The sequence below is a fragment of the Bufo bufo genome, chromosome 5 (assembly GCF_905171765.1).
Source record: "Bufo bufo chromosome 5, aBufBuf1.1, whole genome shotgun sequence".
Taxonomy (NCBI): Eukaryota; Metazoa; Chordata; class Amphibia; order Anura; family Bufonidae; genus Bufo; species Bufo bufo.
Genome location: NC_053393.1, coordinates 187,534,079 through 187,554,085, shown reverse-complemented (window position 1 = coordinate 187,554,085; position 20,007 = coordinate 187,534,079). Strand labels below are relative to the sequence as shown.

Sequence of the window (20,007 nt, the reverse complement as noted above, 5' to 3'; positions counted from 1 at the left end):
GAATTGGCACGTTTTCTTCAATCAAGACGGCTCCAACAGCCTCTCTGAGAGCAAATGGATGAGGTATGTTTTTTTTTTTACTGCTATTACAGGAAAAATGTATTTGTTACCACGAAGCGCGAGGAAGTTCGGCTTCGTGAGTAATCAGATTTTTCCAAAAATTCGTATCAAAGTCCATTTCGTTAACTTTCATTCAGTCAACACTATCCAGCCTTGTCACTCAAGCTTCAGGTTAGCACTTCTTCACCTGAGGGGACAGCCTCTCACAGGTGAAGAACTCTACTGTACTTTGGACAGATAGGAGGAGTGCGCAACCAAAATGTAAGCAGTCACACACACATTGAGGTTTGGAAGCCAAAACCGGGAAGAGAAGTCATGTCTGTCCTTTCTACTTTCTCTGCTTTTTTAATCCGCTCCTGATTTTGGCTTGAATATATGAATAATACCTGACTGCATTATTGCTGTATGTCCTATACTAAGAGATCTAAGGTTGTTAGCATGCATTTTTTTATCAAATTATGTGCGCCCACTTGCCAAAACAAAATCATTTATGTTTTGTTCATTTGCTGTTATAGTTTTATGGCATATTTGTATCTATTAAATTATGGAAAATAATGCTATTTATGTGTAAATGATCAGAAAATCAGTAGAGCTTTAATCTCTTGAAAATATCATAAGAGCAGTCGTATCTAACATTAGCTCCACATCATGCCACTACAAATTGAAATACCTTTATAGTAGCAGTTGTTCTCTTTTTTGCTAATGCAAAATGCAGTTTAAGATGAGAACAGAATAATTAAATACATACGGATCTACAAAGGAATTGAATTTACAAGGAACGGCAGGAAGAATGATTTAGGAGGCAAGGTGTAAATTATGCGTGTTACAGAATTTCATAAACAAAAGGATTGTTTAATTAAAGAAATAAATACTTTCCTCCGTTAATCTTTCTCAGGCTCTAGTATCAGCAACTAGATGGATATCTATGTGAACAGACTTATGGCCTGTACTTACCAAAACAGATGAAAATTCTGCAGTATCGCAGTCATCATCTTAGTTGCACAGGATGCCGCTACTACTACTATGTCACAAAGCACTTTTTTTGGACTGAGCCCCCCCCCCATCATTGAACCCATCAGATGCCACATTCATCGTTGATTGCGGTATCTGAGATCATTATAAAAGCATTTTAGTGGTTGGTCATAAAAAACGAAACTAAATTGTACTTACCACATCCTTTTGGGCATGAAGAGGCCGCCGTGGCCATCTTGCTTGATAATCCAGAGCTACATCTTGCGCGGCACATGATGTTTTGGCCTCATGTCGGCCGGTATGGTGAAATCATACGTCACCGCGCACAAAATTTCGCGTGGGATCTTCAAGCAAGATGGCTGTGGTGGCCTATTCACACTCAAATGGATAAGGGAAGTATGATTTTTTATTTATTTTTTTACCACCATCTCATGGAAAAACGATTCGTTATCACGAAGAACTTGGAAATTTGGCTTCGCGGCAAATCAAATTTTTCTTAAAAGTCGGATCAAAGTCCACTTTAACTTCGATTTGCTCAACATTATGTATGAGTTTAGAATAAGATCTGCATTGTTATTGTTTCTCAGAAACATTGCCACTTTTTTGTATGGTGTGAGCGTGGTATTGCAGCTCACTTTGAATGCGTTTAGCCCATGGACAAGATTAATGCTGTAAATAGTAGCCACATTTGTGTCCCAGTTTGTTCACTTGTCAGGCATGCTTACCAACATTAGAAAATGTATATAAGGGGCTCACTCCACTCAAAGTATGAAGAATCATATGCAAAGTGCACTGACAACTTCTTTTACCCTTAGACTAAAGAAGAATATATCAGTATTGGGTTATCGAGGCACATACATCTTCTCAAGACACATTTTGGTCAACCATTGTGATCAATTTATATGTAGCATAGGGATCATGTACTTGCAGGGAGGTCGGTAATGACACTTTCAGATTTCCAGGTAAATAGTGGTTTAATTTTCTTACAGCACAACACAATGCAGGACCTCTAAGTTAAATTTCACTTGGGAGTAGTCACGGCACATAAAGCATATAAAAAAAAAGACAAAGAAACACCTGTCCGTCTGGACTCTGACTAATACAGAGAATGTCTCTCACCTATGCCTTCAGCTTGTCTGGGAGATCAGACTTAGCACAGCCACATAGTCTCATAGCCAGCCTACCCTGACACTGACTGGGGCTCTGAGGCCTTTATTTATTCCCCTGTAATGATCCCAGTAGCTACACCTGGATCTCTTCAGGCTAGGGGGAATAGCCATACTGGAGTAAGGGTGTGTACTGGTAGGTCCCACTACCAACCTATCTACCAGTCCAAAAAAATCCATCCCAGTGCAAAGGCTTAAATAACCGGTCTCAGCAAACTATGCTTTGCTGAGACAACATACCTTTTGGGATTCTCTTATCACACCCAGCTGAGGATTCTGGGTGCCCTATAACCTCTTCCAGGACTTTACCATACACTTTGTTACAGTAGATTCTTAAAGGGAACCTGTCATCAACTTTATGCTGACCTCACTGAGGACAGCATAATGTAGTGACAGAAATGATGATTTCAGCGGTATGACACTCATGAGCTTATAGTAAGTGGTTGCCGAGAACCAGCTTTAGAATTATTACAGCCCAGGCCTTGAAAAGAGTCAAATCTACTTGAGAAGAGTCATGGTTATTCATAATCTCCTGCTTTCCCCGCCCATCTGCTGATGATTGGCAGTTCTCTCCTAGAGAGAAAGGGAGTAAACTAGGTAGAAGACTGTCAGTCATCAGCAGGTGGGCGGGAGAGCAGAAATTCATGAATAACCATGACTCTTCTCAGGTGACTGTGACTCTTTTCCAGGCCCAGTCTGCAAGGTTGGTTCTCGGCAACCACTAACTTTTAACTTTTAAATGACAGACCGCTGAAATCAACTCACCTGTCTCTACTTTATGCTGCCTTTAGTATGGGCAGCATAAAGTTAATTACAGGTTCCCTTTAAACATGTTGATCAAGTTGTTCTTTTGCAGTGTCGGAGGATTTATGTGCCTTGAGAGACGACTTATAAGTTATACTGATATACCTAACAACATAGTAGTTGGTAAATTCAGGAACATTTAAAGGGTTTCTGTCACCCTGCAAAACTCATTTTTTTTTTTTTGGGATAGTTAGATTGCTCATAGTGCGATATAGCAGAATATAATGCTCTTACTTACTTTCATGCGGCCGATTCTTTATAAAACGAACTTTTATAATATGTTAATGAGGGCTCTACCAGCAAGTAGGGCGTCTACTTGCTGGTAGCTGCTGCAGAAATCCGCCCCCTCGCCGTGTTGATTGACAGGGCCAGCCGTGATCTCCTCCTCCGGCCGGCCCTGTCAGTAATTCAAAAATCGCGCGCCTCGCGTCATTCGGCGCAGGCGCTCTGAGATGAGGAGGCTCGTATCCTCAGCACTCCCTCAGTGCGCCTGCGCCGATGACATCACCGAAAGAGAAGACGTCATCGGCGCAGGCGCACTGAGGGAGTGCTGAGGATACGAGCCTCCTCATCTCAGAGCGCCTGCGTCGAATGACGCGAGGCGCGCGATTTTTGAATTACTGACAGGGCCGGCCGGAGGAGGAGATCACGGCTGGCCCTGTCAATCAACACGGCGAGGGGGCGGATTTCTGCAGCAGCTACCAGCAAGTAGACGCCCTACTTGCTGGTAGAGCCCTCATTAACATATTATAAAAGTTCGTTTTATAAAGAATCGGCCGCATGAAAGTAAGTAAGAGCATTATATTCTGCTATATCGCACTATGAGCAATCTAACTATCCCAAAAAAAAAAAAAGAGTTTTGCAGGGTGACAGAAACCCTTTAAGTACCACCCCCAGGAACTCCCCAAACCTAACCAGGGCTTACATAAGTCCCAACCATTTTTGCACAGGGACAGCCAAAATTTGTCTTTTAAACGTAGGCACAATCCCTTCAGGACCCTTGGTAGCTAGCTGTGCTAACCTGATTGAAATTTGTGTCTTAAACTATGTGAAAATATAATACAGGGTGGGCCATTTATATGGATACACCTTAATAAAATGGGAATGGTTGGTGATATTAACTTCCTGTTTGTGGCACATTAGTATATGTGAGGGGGGAAACTTTTCAAGATGGGTGGTGACCATGGCGGCCATTTTGAAGTCTGCCATTTTGAATCCAACTTTAGTTTTTTCAATAGGAAGAGGGTCATGTGACACATCAAACTTATTGGGAATTTCACAAGAAAAACAATAGTGTGCTTGGTTTTAACGTAACTTTATTCTTTCATGAGTTATTTACAAGTTTGTGACCACTTATAAAATGTGTTCAATGTGCTGCCCATTGTGTTGGATTGTCAATGCAACCCTCTTCTCCCACACTTCACACACTGATAACAACACCGCAGGAGAAATGCGAGCACAGGCTTTCAGTATCCGTAGTTTCAGGTGCTGCACATCTCGTATCTTCACAGCATAGACAATTGCCTTCAGATGACCCCAAAGATAAAAGTCTAAGGGGGTCACTGGATATGCAAAATTGCTACATGATGATGTGTTTCCCTCTTTATGCACTGAAGCTGGCACGTTCCCTGAGTTTTTCCAGCAAGATGGTGCACCACCACATTATGGGTGTCAGGTCCGAGCATTCCTAGATGAACAGTTTCCTGGAAAGTGAATTGGTTGTCGTGGGCCAGTTGAATGGCCCCCAAGGTCTCCCAATCTGACCCCCTTAGACTTTTATCTTTGGGGTCATCTGAAGGCAATTGTCTATGCTGTGAAGATACGAGATGTGCAGCACCTGAAACTACGGATACTGGAAGCCTGTGCTAGCATTTCTCCTGTGGTGTTGCTATCAGTGTGTGAAGAGTGGGAGAAGAGGGTTGCATTGACAATCCAACACAATGGGCAGCACATTGAACACATTTTATAAGTGGTCAGAAACTTGTAAATAACTCATGAAAGAATAAAGTTACATTATAACCAAGCACACCATTGTTTTTCTTGTGAAATTCCCAATAAGTTTGATGTGTCACATGACCCTCTTCCTATTGAAAAAACAAAAGTTGGATTCAAAATGGCCGCCATGGTCACCACCCATCTTGAAAAGTTTCCCCCCTCACATATACTAATGTGCCACAAACAGGAAGTTAATATCACCAACCATTCCCATTTTATTAAGGTGTATCCATATAAATGGCCCACCCTGTACACTAATAATAGTAATTAACCACTTTAAAGGGGTTTTCCCATCTCAGACAATGGGGGCATATCGCTAGAATATGCCCCCATTGTCTGATAGGTGCGGGTCCCATATCTGGGACCTACAATGAAAACAGAGCCCCGAAAGTGATAGAGGGTGCAATGCACATGTGAAGCCACCCTCCATTTATTTCTATCAGGTCGCAGAAAATAGCTTAGCACTGGCTTGGCTATTTCCGTCGGGCACTAAAAGATGGCATCAATGCAGGAGTTGATTGGATGCCATAGCTGTCGGGTGCTTGCTGTTTTATACAACAGAATGGACTTTTAACCTTTGACTTTTAAGTAAGTGTAAAAAAAAAGTCAAAGCTAAATTCAAATCATCCCCCTTTACCCATATTAAAAAATAAAAACAAACATTAAAAATAATGATCATTAGCATTGTTATGAATCAAAATATGTATCCCATATGGTGAACAAAAAAACAAAATGGCCATTTTTTTCATTACTTCAATCTCTTCATATCTAAAAAAAATTTATAAAAAGAGATCAAAAAGTCATTCACACCTCCACTTTTCAGTTATGTTGGACAGCCCCTTTTAGAATTATTTTTCATTGCTGACTGCTGAACTTTTCTAATCTTATCAATGAGTCATTTAAAGTTTGCTTGAAATAATTGCTAGATTGAATATAATTTCTAGCACAAATGTAACATTTTAGATGTTTAGTCTTCTCCCTACTATACTATTATCTGATCATTATATTTGATCTCTTCTTTTTAATGTAGAGCAGCCGGTAATTGCTGAAGCTCCACAACTTCACTGAAATAATTAGAATGGTTTCAATGTAACAGAGAAAAAAGGTGGAAAGTAAAAAGGATACATTTCTGAATTGTGGACAAGATGAATTTGCTAATGTCTTTCTGTGATATAAAGCAAACAAGTTTTAGTGAACCGTTAGGTGACCCACAAACCCACTGGAAAAAATTAGAGATCAAAACTTTAAAGGATGAACTTTACATGAGAACTCCACAAATCTACAAAAAGTTATTTTATTCTGCAGCTTTGCTATGATTTTTTTTTTTTTTTTACATAGGGTCATTTCTGGATTTATGCTGATTGACATTAACAGAACTATTCCGTCATCTTGTTTTCCTGTGAAGTATGTAGAGATCGCTTTGGGAAAATAATAGCAGAAGCCAGGTTTCCATGATTATGAGGGCAGCTATCTTGCCTGAGCTGTTGTTAACAGCATTTAGAGTTATGCTTTACAGCAGCCAACATGGTCAATAGACACGATGGTCTGGAGGGGAACTCACTGATTTCTATTGAAGAGTTTTCTAGGCATGCTTTGTGACTTGAGCGGAGGTCAGGAGGGAGTAGATAATCTGTGATATCACCTTTTGTGAATGGTGGATCCTATTTTATCTATTGTCTGTTATCTGTTTCTAATCCTGCCTGTAATAATGAGATGACTGCTGAAAAGTGATCTGTACAGAACAAAAGTGGGGACTACTATTAGGTTTAATGGCCATTGTGCTTATTTTTTTTTTAAATATACATAATGACACAGAAAATAAAAATTTTAAATTACCAAAAATTAGGGTAGGGTCCCATTCAAAGAGGCAACCTTGTCGTGGTGAGTGGGCCTATGCTTTTTGATAAAATTGTATACTAATGCAGCATCTAACTACAGCATGCAACATAGGGGTAGGTAAACGATAAATTTCGCTGAGAAGCAATGTTAATAATGCTGAGAAGCAGTTATTAGATAAAAGCATAGTATTGAGGATGTGCGATCCAGTTTCACTCTTATATTTTACAAATGACCAAATTTTTTTTAAAAATTAACAATTCATATGTTATAAAAACTTCATTTAAACCATAAATCACTTTCTGACGACACTTTATTCCCTTTAAACTTGTTGCTTTCTTGTGCCTAGCTGGTACTGAAATCTACATAAATAGAAAGATTATCATTTTTTACATCCGATTGTAGGTAAAATAAAATGTTTTGGAACAAACAATGCAATAAAAAAAATTCACGTAATCAATTGTACCATAAAGGTAAGGTTTCCTTCTCTCAAAAAAAAGCAACTATGGGAATGGGGAGACAGTGACAGATATTTCCAGTAATATTAATGATTTTACTATGGAGTTGCCGGTGATTTATATGAACATTGGTCAATTCTTGAGGCTCCTATAGTTGTCCTGAAATATTTTTTTTAAAAGCAGATTACTTCCAAAAACAGCGCCGCATGTTGTGTGTAGTATTGAAACTCATCCCTAATCATTTCAATGGAGCTGAAACTGCTATACCAGACACAAAGTATGGACATACAATCAGGTCCATAAATATAGGGACATCGACACAATTGTAACATTTTTGGCTCTATACACCACCACAATGGTTTTGAAATGAAACAAACAAGATGTGTTTTAACTGCAGACTGTCAGCTTTAATTTGAGGGTATTTACATCCAAATCAGGTGAACGGTGTAGGAATTACAACAGTTTGCATATGTGCCTCCCACTTGTTAAGCGACCAAAAGTAATGGGACAATTGGCTTCTCAGCTGTTCCATGCCCAGGTGTGTGTTATCCCCTCATTATCCCAATTACAATGAGCAGATAAAAGGTCCAGAGTTCATTTCAAGTGTGCTATTTAAATTTGGAATCTGTTGCTGTCAACTCTCAAGATGAGATCCAAAGAGCTGTCACTATCAGTGAAGCAAGCCATCATTAGGCTGAAAAAATAAAACAAACCCATCAGAGAGATAGCAAAAACATTACGCGTGGCCAAAACAAGTGTTTGGAAAATTCTTAAAAAGAAGGAACGCCCCGTGAGCTCAGCAACACCAAAAGACCCGGAAGACCATGGAAAATAACTGTGGTGGATGACCAAAGAATTCTTTCCCTGGTGAAGAAAACACCCTTTACAATAGTTGGCCAGATCAAGAACACTCTCCAGGAGGTAGGTGTATGTGTCTCAAAGTCAACAATCAAGAGAAGACTTCACCAGAGTAAATACAGAGGGTTCACCACAAGATGTAAGCCATTGGTGAGCCTCAAAAACAAGAAGGCCTGATTAGAGTTTGCCAAACGACATCTAAAAAAGCCTTCACAGTTCTGGAACAACATCCTATGGACAGATGAGACCAAGATCAACTTGTACCAGAGTGATGGGAAGAGAAGAGTATGGAGAAGGAAAGGAACTGCTCTTGACCCTTTCGCATACCACCTCATCAGTGAAGCATGGTGGTGGTAGTGTCGAGGCGTGGGCATGGTTCTCTTGTATTTATTGATGATGTGACTGCTGACAAAAGCAGAAGGATGAATTCTGAAGTGTTTCTGGCAATATTATCTGCTCATATTCAGCCAAATGCTTCAGAACTCATTGGATGGCGCTTCACAGTGCAGATGGACAATGACCCAAAGCATACTGCAAAAGCAACCAAAGAGTTTTTTAAGGGAAAGAAGTGGAATGTTATGCAATGGCCAAGTCAATCACCTGACCTGAATCCGATTGAGCATGCATTTCACTTGCTGAAGACAAAACTGAAGGGAAAATGCCCCAAGAACAAGCAGGAACTGAAGACAGTTGCAGTAGAGGCCTGGCAGAGCATCACCAGGGATGAAACCCAGCGTCTGGTGATGTCTATGCGTTCCAGACTTCAGGCTGTAATTGACTGCAAAGGATTTGCAATCAAGTGTTAAAAAGTGAAAGTTTGATTTATGATTATTATTCTGTCCCATTACTTTTGGTCCCTTAACAAGTGGGAGGCACATATGCAAACTGTTGTAATTCCTACACCGTTCACCTGATTTGGATGTAAATACCCTCAAATTAAAGCTGACAGTCTGCAGTTAAAGCACATCTTGTTTGTTTCATTTCAAATCCATTGTTGTGGTGTATAGAGCCAAAAATGTTAGAATTGTGTCGATGTCCCAATATTTATGGACCTGACTGTATGTGTCACTGTATGGGAAAAAGCAGTCATGGTTTTCTAATCATGCACAACCCCTTAGTGAAAGGAATCCAACAACAGAGTGACTCATTTAGGCTATTAATCCCGCCTATATTTTTATCACAGTTGTTTTTCAGTTAGAGAAATATAGTTTGTTATGTTTAAGCCCCTTATGACTAAGTTCCAAACATGTACGGTACTTGGTCCTGGGCTTTAATCCAGAGCGCCGTACATGTACAGCACAGGGTGAAAGCTCCTGCTTCTGCAATCTACCAGAAGCAGGGGGGGTGTCAGTGATAGCCAGGGTACCCAAGGAGAAGACAGAAACACTTTATTACCATTTATGTTTTCTTCCTTCCTCTGTGCCTAGTGATCATGTAACTGGTGGATGTCTTGGGCATAAGAAAGCTACAGACCCTCATCAGCTCTGCCTTTGCATGCCCCAGTTACAGTGGATATAGTGCAAAATACAAAAAAAAATGTAGTTCTAATATTGAATCTAAAAATATATAAATTACCTCTTTGGGGACATATTATGCGCCCCAAAAAACAATTTAAGTTAAAAATATAATAGAATACAAATACCATATTTTTCGCCCCATAAGTGGGGGGGAAGGGGGTGGCAGTGCGTCTTATGGTGTGAATGCTGCCATTTTTACATCGCAGCCTGCAATGTATCAGCGGGAAGAGATGAGGGGCTGGAGGCAACTAGTGGTGGGTGGGGCCTGGTGCAGTCACTGTACTATTACACTGGGCCCCGCACACACCAGTATTCAGATGTAAACTGTAGGCAACTGATATGTTAACTGTAGGCAATACATATTTAAACTACAAGGTAGCGCAATCCACGTACCTTAGTACTCACTATTGAACGCCCGTACTTGCAAGCAGGCTAGCCAGTCACTTACTTCCTCACGGTGCATGCTCTGCCCAGTGCCCACTTTATTAATGAAGCAAGCGGAGCATTCGCCGTGAGGAAGTGTGTGACCGGCCAGCCTGCCTGCAAGTACGGGTGTTTAATAGTGAGTACTAAGGTCTGCGGATTGCGCTACCTTGTAGTTTAAATATGGATTGCCTTTAGTTAACATATCAATTGCCTACAGTTTACATCTGAATACTGGTGTATGCGGTGCTCGGTGTATTAGAGTACAGTGACTGCACCGGGCCCCGCAGCGATTTTAACACCAGTTGCCGGCCTCCACTTGTATTAGGGTCACTATTTACTGAACACAGGGACACTGTTATGGGGGATATCTGTGGATGACACATATATAGCATAAGATGCTATATATGTGTCATCCACAGATGCCCCCATAACAGTGCCATCCACAGATCCCCCATAACAGTGCCATCCACAGATCCCCCATAAGTGCCAGCCACAGATCCCCTATAACAGTGCCATCCACAGATCCCCCATAACAGTGCTATCCACAGATCCCCCCCATAGCAGTGCCATCCACAGATCCCCCCATAACATTTCCATCCACAGATCCATAACAGTGCATCATCCACAGATCCCCCATAATAGTGTCATCCACAGACCACCATTAGTTCAAAACCCACCAAAAGCACACCTTTTGGTTAAACATTTATTTTTTTTCCTCCTCAAAAACCTAGATGCGTCTTATGGGAAGGTGCGTCTTGTAGGGCAAAAAATGCGGTAAATGAAAAAAATAAAAATAATGAAAAATATAATAAAATACAAATAAATGGAAAACGTGACCAACACAAAATAGGAACCCGATTTAATAATTTATTTTGGTATCAGTTTGCATATTTGAAGAGTAAAGAGCGATAGTTTGAAAAAATGACTTGTTTTGCATAGTTTTCCCTTAATAAAACAAATGAAAAACTGCAAAAAAATTTTTATAAAAAGCCCAATGTGTCACATTTAAATTTAAAAAAAAAATTACTTTGGTAGTCCAACAAATAAAAAAGTTACAACCGTTAAACCCCAACTTGTGCTAGATCAGGCCTAGTTAATTTCTGTATATTCAAATGTCTAATGTCATAACTACTAAACTGATTATATGATGATTTTTTACATTTTCTATACTTCCATTCTGTTTTTTCTTTGTAGATGATTTTGGCCCTATTGTGCCTTCATCTCACCAGACCTTTAAAGAAAACACTGACATCACATTGAACTTCCTATACACCTTACTAGGACATGTGAAACAAGTGACGGTGCAAAAATTTACAGATGGGAAGATGGACTTAGTTGCGCATTGTGAACATCTAATGAATGGAAGGAAACTGTTATCATACGGTATTGATTTTAGTAAGCACAGTTTTTTAAACTGTTCAGACCTTCAAAATATTACTCTAACAATCCGCCAAGCTGCCATCACTGATGAAGGACTCTATCAGTGTCATTTTTGGTTGGATGACAAGAATCATACCATTTCCATAGAAGTGCGCTTACAGAACACAGGTAAGGTTATTTATCTATTCAGTTTTGAGAATACCTAACCACTTAAGCAGAGTTTTTTAAATCACTGTATTCCAAAAGCCATAACATTTTTATGTATTCAGCATCGTGGCTGTATGTTTGTTTGTCAGAAGATGAGTTTTATTATTAGGCCTCATGCACACGACAGTATTAATGTTGCAGTCTGCAAACTACAGACACAGGCCATGTGCATCCCACATTTTCCTCGGTCCCTATGATAGAAATGCTTATTCTTGTCCCCAAAGTGGACAAGAATAGAACATGTTCTATGATTTGTGGAATGGCCGCACAGATGCGGACAGCATGTGGACGACACTTTTTGCGGGCCAATATAAAATGAACAGGTCTGGGTCTGGACCTTATAAAATGTGGATTAGACCAAAAGTACAGTCACATGCATGAGGGCTTAATGACATTGTGGGTACATATAATGTACCCAATAAACTTTTAGTAATCTTTTGGGGAGGAACAATTCTTCTGTTGTTTTGGGGATCAAAACAGTTATTTAAATACTGTATACAGCACTGTTTTTATTTCAGACCCAACTTCTGCAGAGATGTGGTTAATTTACATATAATTTGTGTAGTATAAAAACATTTTCTTCATTTTTTTAAAATCATATTTTTCTAAATAACTTTTGAGGACTTTTGATTTCTTTAATAAAAAGGACACCCATACCCCCCAGATAGGTCCTCTTAAACCATTCAGTGGGAGAGAGGACTTTTTTGCCTCAAATATTACAATGATTTCTGGTACCAGTATCTCCTGAGAACACTTGATTGGTGGTGTGGTGGGTGTAGAACCCCCTAATCATTATTCATCAATATCTAGAGCTAAGATGACCTCTATAAGATCTTTGAACCTGAAGCACAAACTCAGAACTACAGTGACTGGGATGAATGGTTTGTTACTCATCAAAGAGTCTCCATTGTATTATTCGTATTGTGTTTGGGGTGATTTTATACTGCATTGCATTAAAGGGTTTCTACCACCACATTTTGACTTAATTAGCTGTCTGACACTAGCGATCTGCTAGTGTCTGCTCTACCTAACCATGCTATTGTAATTACTTTCTCTGCAGCGGTTACCCTATAAAACGTAGTTTTATTGGTATGCAAATGAGCCTCTAGGTGCTATGGGGGTGTCTTTTCAGCACCTAGAGGCTCCGTCCACTCACCATTTCTGCCGCCCAGCGCGCTCCAGCCCGCCCCTATCCTCTAGATTGACAGCCCACTCGCGCCTGCGCCGTGTGCTTCTGCATTCGGCGCAGGCACAGTGACTGTTGGACTGCTCCCTGCGCTGTAATCGGCGCAGGCACAGTGAAGATGCCGGCGGAGGGAGACAGTCACTGCGCCTGCGCCGAATACAGAAGCACACGGCGCAGGCGCGAGTAGGCTGTCAATCTAGAGGAGAGGGGCGGGCTGGAGCGCGCTGGGCGGCGGAAATGGTGAGTGGACAGAGCTTCTAGGTGCTGAAAAGACGCCCCCATAGCACCTAGAGGCTCATTTGCATACCAATAAAACTACGTTTTTTAGGGTAACCGCTGCAGAGAAAGGAATTACAATAGCATGGTTAGGTAGAGCAGACACTAGCAGATCGCTAGTGTCAGACAGCTAATTAGGTCAAAATGTGGTGGTAGAAACCCTTTAACATCCCAATTCCCCTTAGTACTTTACTTATTAGTGTTGATCATTGCTAAAAGGTTAGTCTGGGATTAAAACAAGGGGTCCTGGCTCCTGTCCTTTTCACAAAATGTGCCATTGGCTTGTTCATGGTTTGTGTCTGGCATTGTATCTGATACCTATACAAAACTCTTTTTTCTATACTTCAGGAACCTCTTTAGGTCTACATAACCACCTCTTAGGCCTCATGCACACGACCGTATGGCTTTTTCAGTGTTTTGCGGTCCGTTTTTCACGGATCCGTTGTTCCGTTTTTTGTTTCCGTTGTGTTTCCGTTTTTGTTTCGTTTTTCCGTTCCGTTTTTCCGTATGGCATATACAGTATACAGTAATTACATAGATAAAATTGGGCTGGGCATAACATTTTCAATAGATGGTTCAGCAAAAAACGGAACGGAAACGGAAGACATACGGATGCATTTCCGTATGTGTTCCGTTTTTTTTGTGGACCCATTGACTTGAATGGAGCCAAGCACCATGATTTGCGGACAAGAATAGGACATGTTCTATCTTTTCACGGTACGGAAATACGGAAATACTGAAACGGAATGCACACTGAGACACTTCCGTTTTTTTTTGCTGAACCATTGAAATGAATGGTTCAGTATATGTACCGCATACTGAACTACAAAAACGGCCAGTATACTGAACGCAAAATACTGTCGTGTGCATGAACCCTTAGAGTTAGACTATGTCATGAACGACTCCATTTATTCAAAGCCCCCTGGTTATAAGTTAAAACAGTGACATTCCGTCAGTGTTTTTTTTTTTACCAGCCATGGTAATAAATTTACTAATTCATAAGAGTGAGTAACACATTTACAAAAATTACTCTGTCATCCTCCATTTCTGAGATACTTTCCTGAACCACTAAACTTTGGTCTTGAGAATTATGAATCACCTCTTTTTTATGTCTGAGCCTGAACTTTTAATATTCTCTGTTTTACTACGTCAGAATTTGAGTCACATTTTTACAATTTCTGAGTTTACCCATCTAAACAGAAAATGTACAAGTGTCAATATGTTTTGGTCATACAATAGAACTATTCAATGTGCCATATATATTGGCTTTCAAAAAAAAAAAAGAAGTGAATTTTAATAGTTTATTGTCTGGTGGGTTAAGGCAACCAATTTTTTTGTATAGTGAAACAAAATCTAAAGGGTGCATTAGACTGGCCGATTCTCAGCCAGTTCATAGTTAACAAACTTTTGCAGGACCGCTTGTTACTGATGATCCCGCAGTCTTATACCTCATTTACGTATCAGTGTTTTGGTCAAGAGAAGATACAGGCGGCAGTCCGTTGTCAGTGATGCGGTGCGCGCGTCCAGGGAGAATCCACACGAACTTGTACAGAAAGGACAAGCACTCGCTATGGTAGTAATTTTCAGGTATTTTAATTGTCACATACAGGAGGCAAGTGACGCGTTTCGGCTACTATGAGCCTTTCTCAAACATAGTGATTACAAAGAACAAACAAATTTAAATAGCCCGTGATGGAGCCGGAAGTGACGTTGGTTACCATGACAACGTCATAAACAAAGGGCACAACAATGCAGGAATGACAAGCTTGCAAAATGATGGCATTAGTTCACGGAGCACAATACTATACAATGCTATATTATACTAAGCCTTATTATTATTGGTACATAATACTAAATACTAATTGCTGTATGCTAAATTGTGAACTTACGCCCAGACCAGGCAATAAATGACACAGGTTTTGGTATGCATCAAGTTCTCTGCGGAAGAAAGAAAAAAAGGAGCATGTTGAAAGGGCGACTACAAACTGTACATTAAAGGAAATTATTCAAATCATAATTACGATTTAACCCCCTAGGTTCTAGGGTTTGTAGGCGATGAATCCAGTAGGCTTCTCTTCTTTTAAGCATTTTGATCCTGGCTCCACCTCTCCTAGGTAGAGATACGTGTTCTATTATCTGGAAACGCAGCTTGGAAATGGCATGTCGGTGTTTCTCAAAGTGATATGGGATGGGAAGTAACAGATTCTTCTTTCTAATTGTAGATTTGTGCTTGCAGAAGCGATCTTTCATCCTGGTGGAAGTCTCACCGACATACACAAGTCCACAGGGACACTTCAAGATATAGACCACGAAGTTGCTATTACATGTGAAGAAGCCATTTATTTTGAATTTTTCCCCTGTGTACGGGTGAGTAAAATATTCTCCTTTGATGACACTAGAGCAATGTATGCACTGAAGGCATGGATACGTCCCATTTTTAGGTGTGGAGAGAGTGGCCTGGCGAAGGTTTAATCTATCACTACCTACATCAGCTCTAACTAGGATGTCACGGATATTTTTGGACCTTTTATAACATAACATAGGAGGCGACTGGAATTCTGCAATGTGAGGGTAAGCTCTGCTGAGGATATTCCAATACTTATTGATGATGGTTCTACATTTATTTACCCAAGGGTGATATTTCACCACAAAAGGAACTCGTGGTTGTTTGTTGCTAGTGGTGACGGTTCCACTAGATTGTTTTGCCCGTTGCAAATTCAGTTGCTCATTTGCATAGCCTCTGCTGCGGAATTTGCCTAACATTTCTTCCTCACGTATTGTTCTCGTGTCAGTGTCAGATACTATCCTGTTCACCCTCTGAAGTTGTGAATAGGGTAATGATTTTTTGACCGCAGGTGGATGATTGCTTGCGAAGTGTAACAAACTGTTACGGTCAGTGCTCTTTGTGTGTAGGTCTGTATGTACCTGACCCTTCTCATCCTTCATGACCCATGTGTCCAGAAAATTCATTTTAGACACATTTGAGTGCACCGTGAATTGCAATTCTTCCCAGATCGAGTTCATGTATTGCATGAATTGTTTGAGGGTTCAAATGTCGCACCGCCACATGCAAAATATGTCATCAATGAAACGTAGCCAAAAAATGCAATGAGTTTTATATAAATTATTTTCATAGATGTATTCTTTCTCAAACCATGACATATAGCAAATAGCGTAAGGCAGTGCGGCATTCTAACCCATCGCGGTCCCCCGCTGCTGCCAGTAAAAGGTGTCCTGAAATAAGAAATAGTTCTCGTACAGTATGGTAGTGAGCAGACTCAGGAAAAAATTCCTCTCATTTTCATTATACGTGGATGATGCCAATATCCATTCTACAGCTCGAATGCCTTTCTGATGTTCTATAGATGTATATAAGCTACATACATCAAATGTAGCCAATATGTCACTATCCCTTAGCTCTAGGTCACGTATTTGCCTCAAGAGATCATTAGTGTCAAGGAGATATGACGGTGCCTTTTTAGTTAGTGGAGTAAGAGCCCTTTCAAGGATGATGGCTGGGGCTGACAGTATAGAATCAGTGAGTCCAACAATTGGGCGGCCTGGGGGACTGGTAAGGGATTTGTGTACCTTCGGCAATGTATAAAATACAGGTGTTGTAGGGTGTTGGTGTATGATATATTCCCCCATTTTGATATCTATAGTGTTGTTTTTCATATATTCATTAGTAATTTCCTGTAATTTTGCTTTGATAGTATACACGGGGTCATTTGTCAATGGTTGATATGTATCAATATTGGATAATTGTTGTAAAATCTCCCCCACATAGTAATCTCTATCCAACACAACCAGGGCTCCCCCTTTGTCTGCATGTTTCACAATCAAAGACTTATCCTCTAATAGTTGTGTAAGAGCATCTCTTTCCAGCCGCGACAAATTTTGTGACATATGATAGTCCCCTGTCCGGAAACCTTGCATATTTTGAGAGATATCACGTTGTACCAAAGATATAGATGTTTCAATGGGATAGTACGTTTTCGGGGGCTGGAATTTACTTTTAGTCCTTAAACCGAACTGTTGTAAAGATAATTTGGAAACATCAACCGTCTCATTGGTACATGGTGATCTATCATCAGTTGCGAAGTGTGCTTTAAGCCGCAGATTGCGGAAAAACCATTGGCAGTCCATTTCAAGTTCAAATGTGTCTAAATGTCCAGTGGGGCTGAAGGATAAACCCTTCTGCAGCACTTGCAATTGAAGTGGACTCAATATTTTTGATGAAATGTTCAAAACAAGAGATGTGTTTGTACCTGTGAGCGCGTGGTCTTCGGTGAGTCAATTCCTCCTATGATGGCGTCCTGCCCTTTTGGTGTTCTTTTTGCTTGCGTTTTCTTTCTCCCTAAAAAAGGAGGACGGCGGGCACCAGGAGTATAATCGCTTCCAGATCCAGAAGACTGGGAGTCCCACCAACGTACTGTGTTTCTTGAAAGCGGAGTAGCTGTTCCGGATAAGTCCTGCCATCTATAGACCCTTTTAGATTGGTAATCTTCAAAATCCCTCATGAATTTGTTGCGCTTGATCGTTTCAATGTCCTTTCTCAAGTCACCACAGACCTTGTCGACTTTGGACTTGATAGCTGCTAATTCATCAGTAGAAAGGGTGTCCTTAAATTGTGATTCAATGGAGGCAATCTTATCACTGCTTTCCGCTAATGCCTGTGTTAGGTACTCAATAGTTAGGACCATAAAGTCCATAGAACATTTATTCAGAATGTTCGCAAGCTGAGTGCAGTAATTGATATTCTCACAAAAGAACGTCGGTCTGAGATTTACTCTAAGTCCTTGTGGGATATGTTGAAGTCTGCAGTACTCAGCTAGCGTGGTAGTGTGCAGCTCCCAAGCTGTCTGTTTTCTTGCTTCCTTCTCCCACTCGCGTCCCTTGTACTCAGTTGATGGTACCTTTAAATAATCTGCATTCGCGGTGATGCCGGACACTATTTCTCGTGCCCATTCTTCAGTGTATGCAAAAGTGTTGGGATTCATCAGATTGAAGTTGCGGGTGCTCGCGCTGTAAGAAGCAAATAGATCCAGAGAAGATACAGGCGGCACTCCATTGTCAGTGATGCGGTGCGCGCGTCCAGGGAGAATCCACACGAGCTGGTACAGAAAGGACCGACACTCGCTATGGTAGTAATTTTCAGGTATTTTAATGGTCACATACAGGAGGCAAGTGACGCGTTTCGGCTACTATGAGCCTTTCTCAAACATAGTGATTACAAAGAACAAACAAATTTAAATAGTCTGCGATGGAGCCGGAAGTGACATTGGTTACCATGACAACGTCATAAACAAAGGGCACAACAATGCAGGAATAACAAGCTTGCAAAATGATGGCATTAGTTCACGGAGCACAATACTATACAATGCTATATTATACTAAGCCTTATTATTATTGGTACATAATATTAAATACTAATTGCTGTATGCTAAATTGTGAACTTACGCCCAGACCAGGCAATAAATGACACAGGTTTTGGTATGCATCAAGTTCTCTGCGGAAGAAAGAAAAAAAGGAGCATGTTGAAAGGGCGACTACAAACTGTACATTAAAGGAAATTATTCAAATCATAATCACGATTTAACCCCCTAGGTTCTAGGGTTTGTAGGCGATGAATCCAGTAGGCTTCTCTTCTTTTAAGCATTTTGATCCTGTCTCCACCTCTCCTAGGTAGAGATACGTGTTCTATTATCTGGAAGCGCAGCTGAGAAAGGGCATGTCGGTGTTTCTCAAAGTGATATGGGATAGGAAGTAACAGATTTCGAACCCATCACGGTCCCCCGCTGTTGCCGGTAAAAGGTGTCCTGAAATAAGAAATAGTTCTCGTACAGTGTGGTAGTGAGCAGACTCAGGAAAAAATTCCTCTCATTTTCATTATACGTGGATGATGCCAATATCCATTCTACAGCTCGAATGCATTTCTGATGTGCAACGGTCAAAACAATCTAGTGGAACCGTCACCACTAGCAACAAACAACCACGAGTTCCTTTTGTGGTGAAATATCACCCTTGGGTAAATAAATGTAGAACCATCATCAATAAGTATTGGAATATCCTCAGCAGAGCTTACCCTCACATTGCAGAATTCCAGTCGCCTCCTATGTTATGTTATAAAAGGTCCAAAAATATCCGTGACATCCTAGTTAGAGCTGATGTAGGTAGTGATAGATTAAACCTTCGCCAGGCCACTCTCTCCACACCTAAAAATGGGACGTATCCATGCCTTCAGTGCATACATTGCTCTAGTGTCATCAAAGGAGAATATTTTACTCACCCGTACACAGGGGAAAAATTCAAAATAAATGTCTTCTTCACATGTAATAGCAACTTCGTGGTCTATATCTTGAAGTGTCCCTGTGGACTTGTGTATGTCGGTGAGACTTCCACCAGGATGAAAGATCGCTTCTGCAAGCACAAATCTACAATTAGAAAGAAAAATCTGTTACTTCCCATCCCATATCACTTTGAGAAACACCGACATGCCATTTCCAAGCTGCGTTTCCAGATAATAGAACACGTATCTCTACCTAGGAGAGGTGGAGCCAGGATCAAAATGCTTAAAAGAAGAGAAGCCTACTGGATTCATCGCCTACAAACCCTAGAACCTAGGGGGTTAAATCGTGATTATGATTTGAATAATTTCCTTTAATGTACAGTTTGTAGTCGCCCTTTCAACATGCTCCTTTTTTTCTTTCTTCCGCAGAGAACTTGATGCATACCAAAACCTGTGTCATTTATTGCCTGGTCTGGGCGTAAGTTCACAATTTAGCATACAGCAATTAGTATTTAATATTATGTACCAATAATAATAAGGCTTAGTATAATATAGCATTGTATAGTATTGTGCTCCG

The 20,007-nt window shown here is 40.5% G+C and overlaps 1 protein-coding gene across 1 annotated transcript in view; it reads left to right on the top strand.

Moving 5' to 3' along the window:
* CD226 (CD226 molecule) overlaps nt 1-20,007 on the top strand; it is a 79,438-nt gene that overhangs the window by 6,297 nt on the left and 53,134 nt on the right. Inside the window, exon 3 of the mRNA XM_040432355.1 lies at nt 11,287-11,640. Coding sequence (XP_040288289.1) covers nt 11,287-11,640 — 354 coding nt within the window. The remainder of the gene's footprint in view (nt 1-11,286; nt 11,641-20,007) is intronic.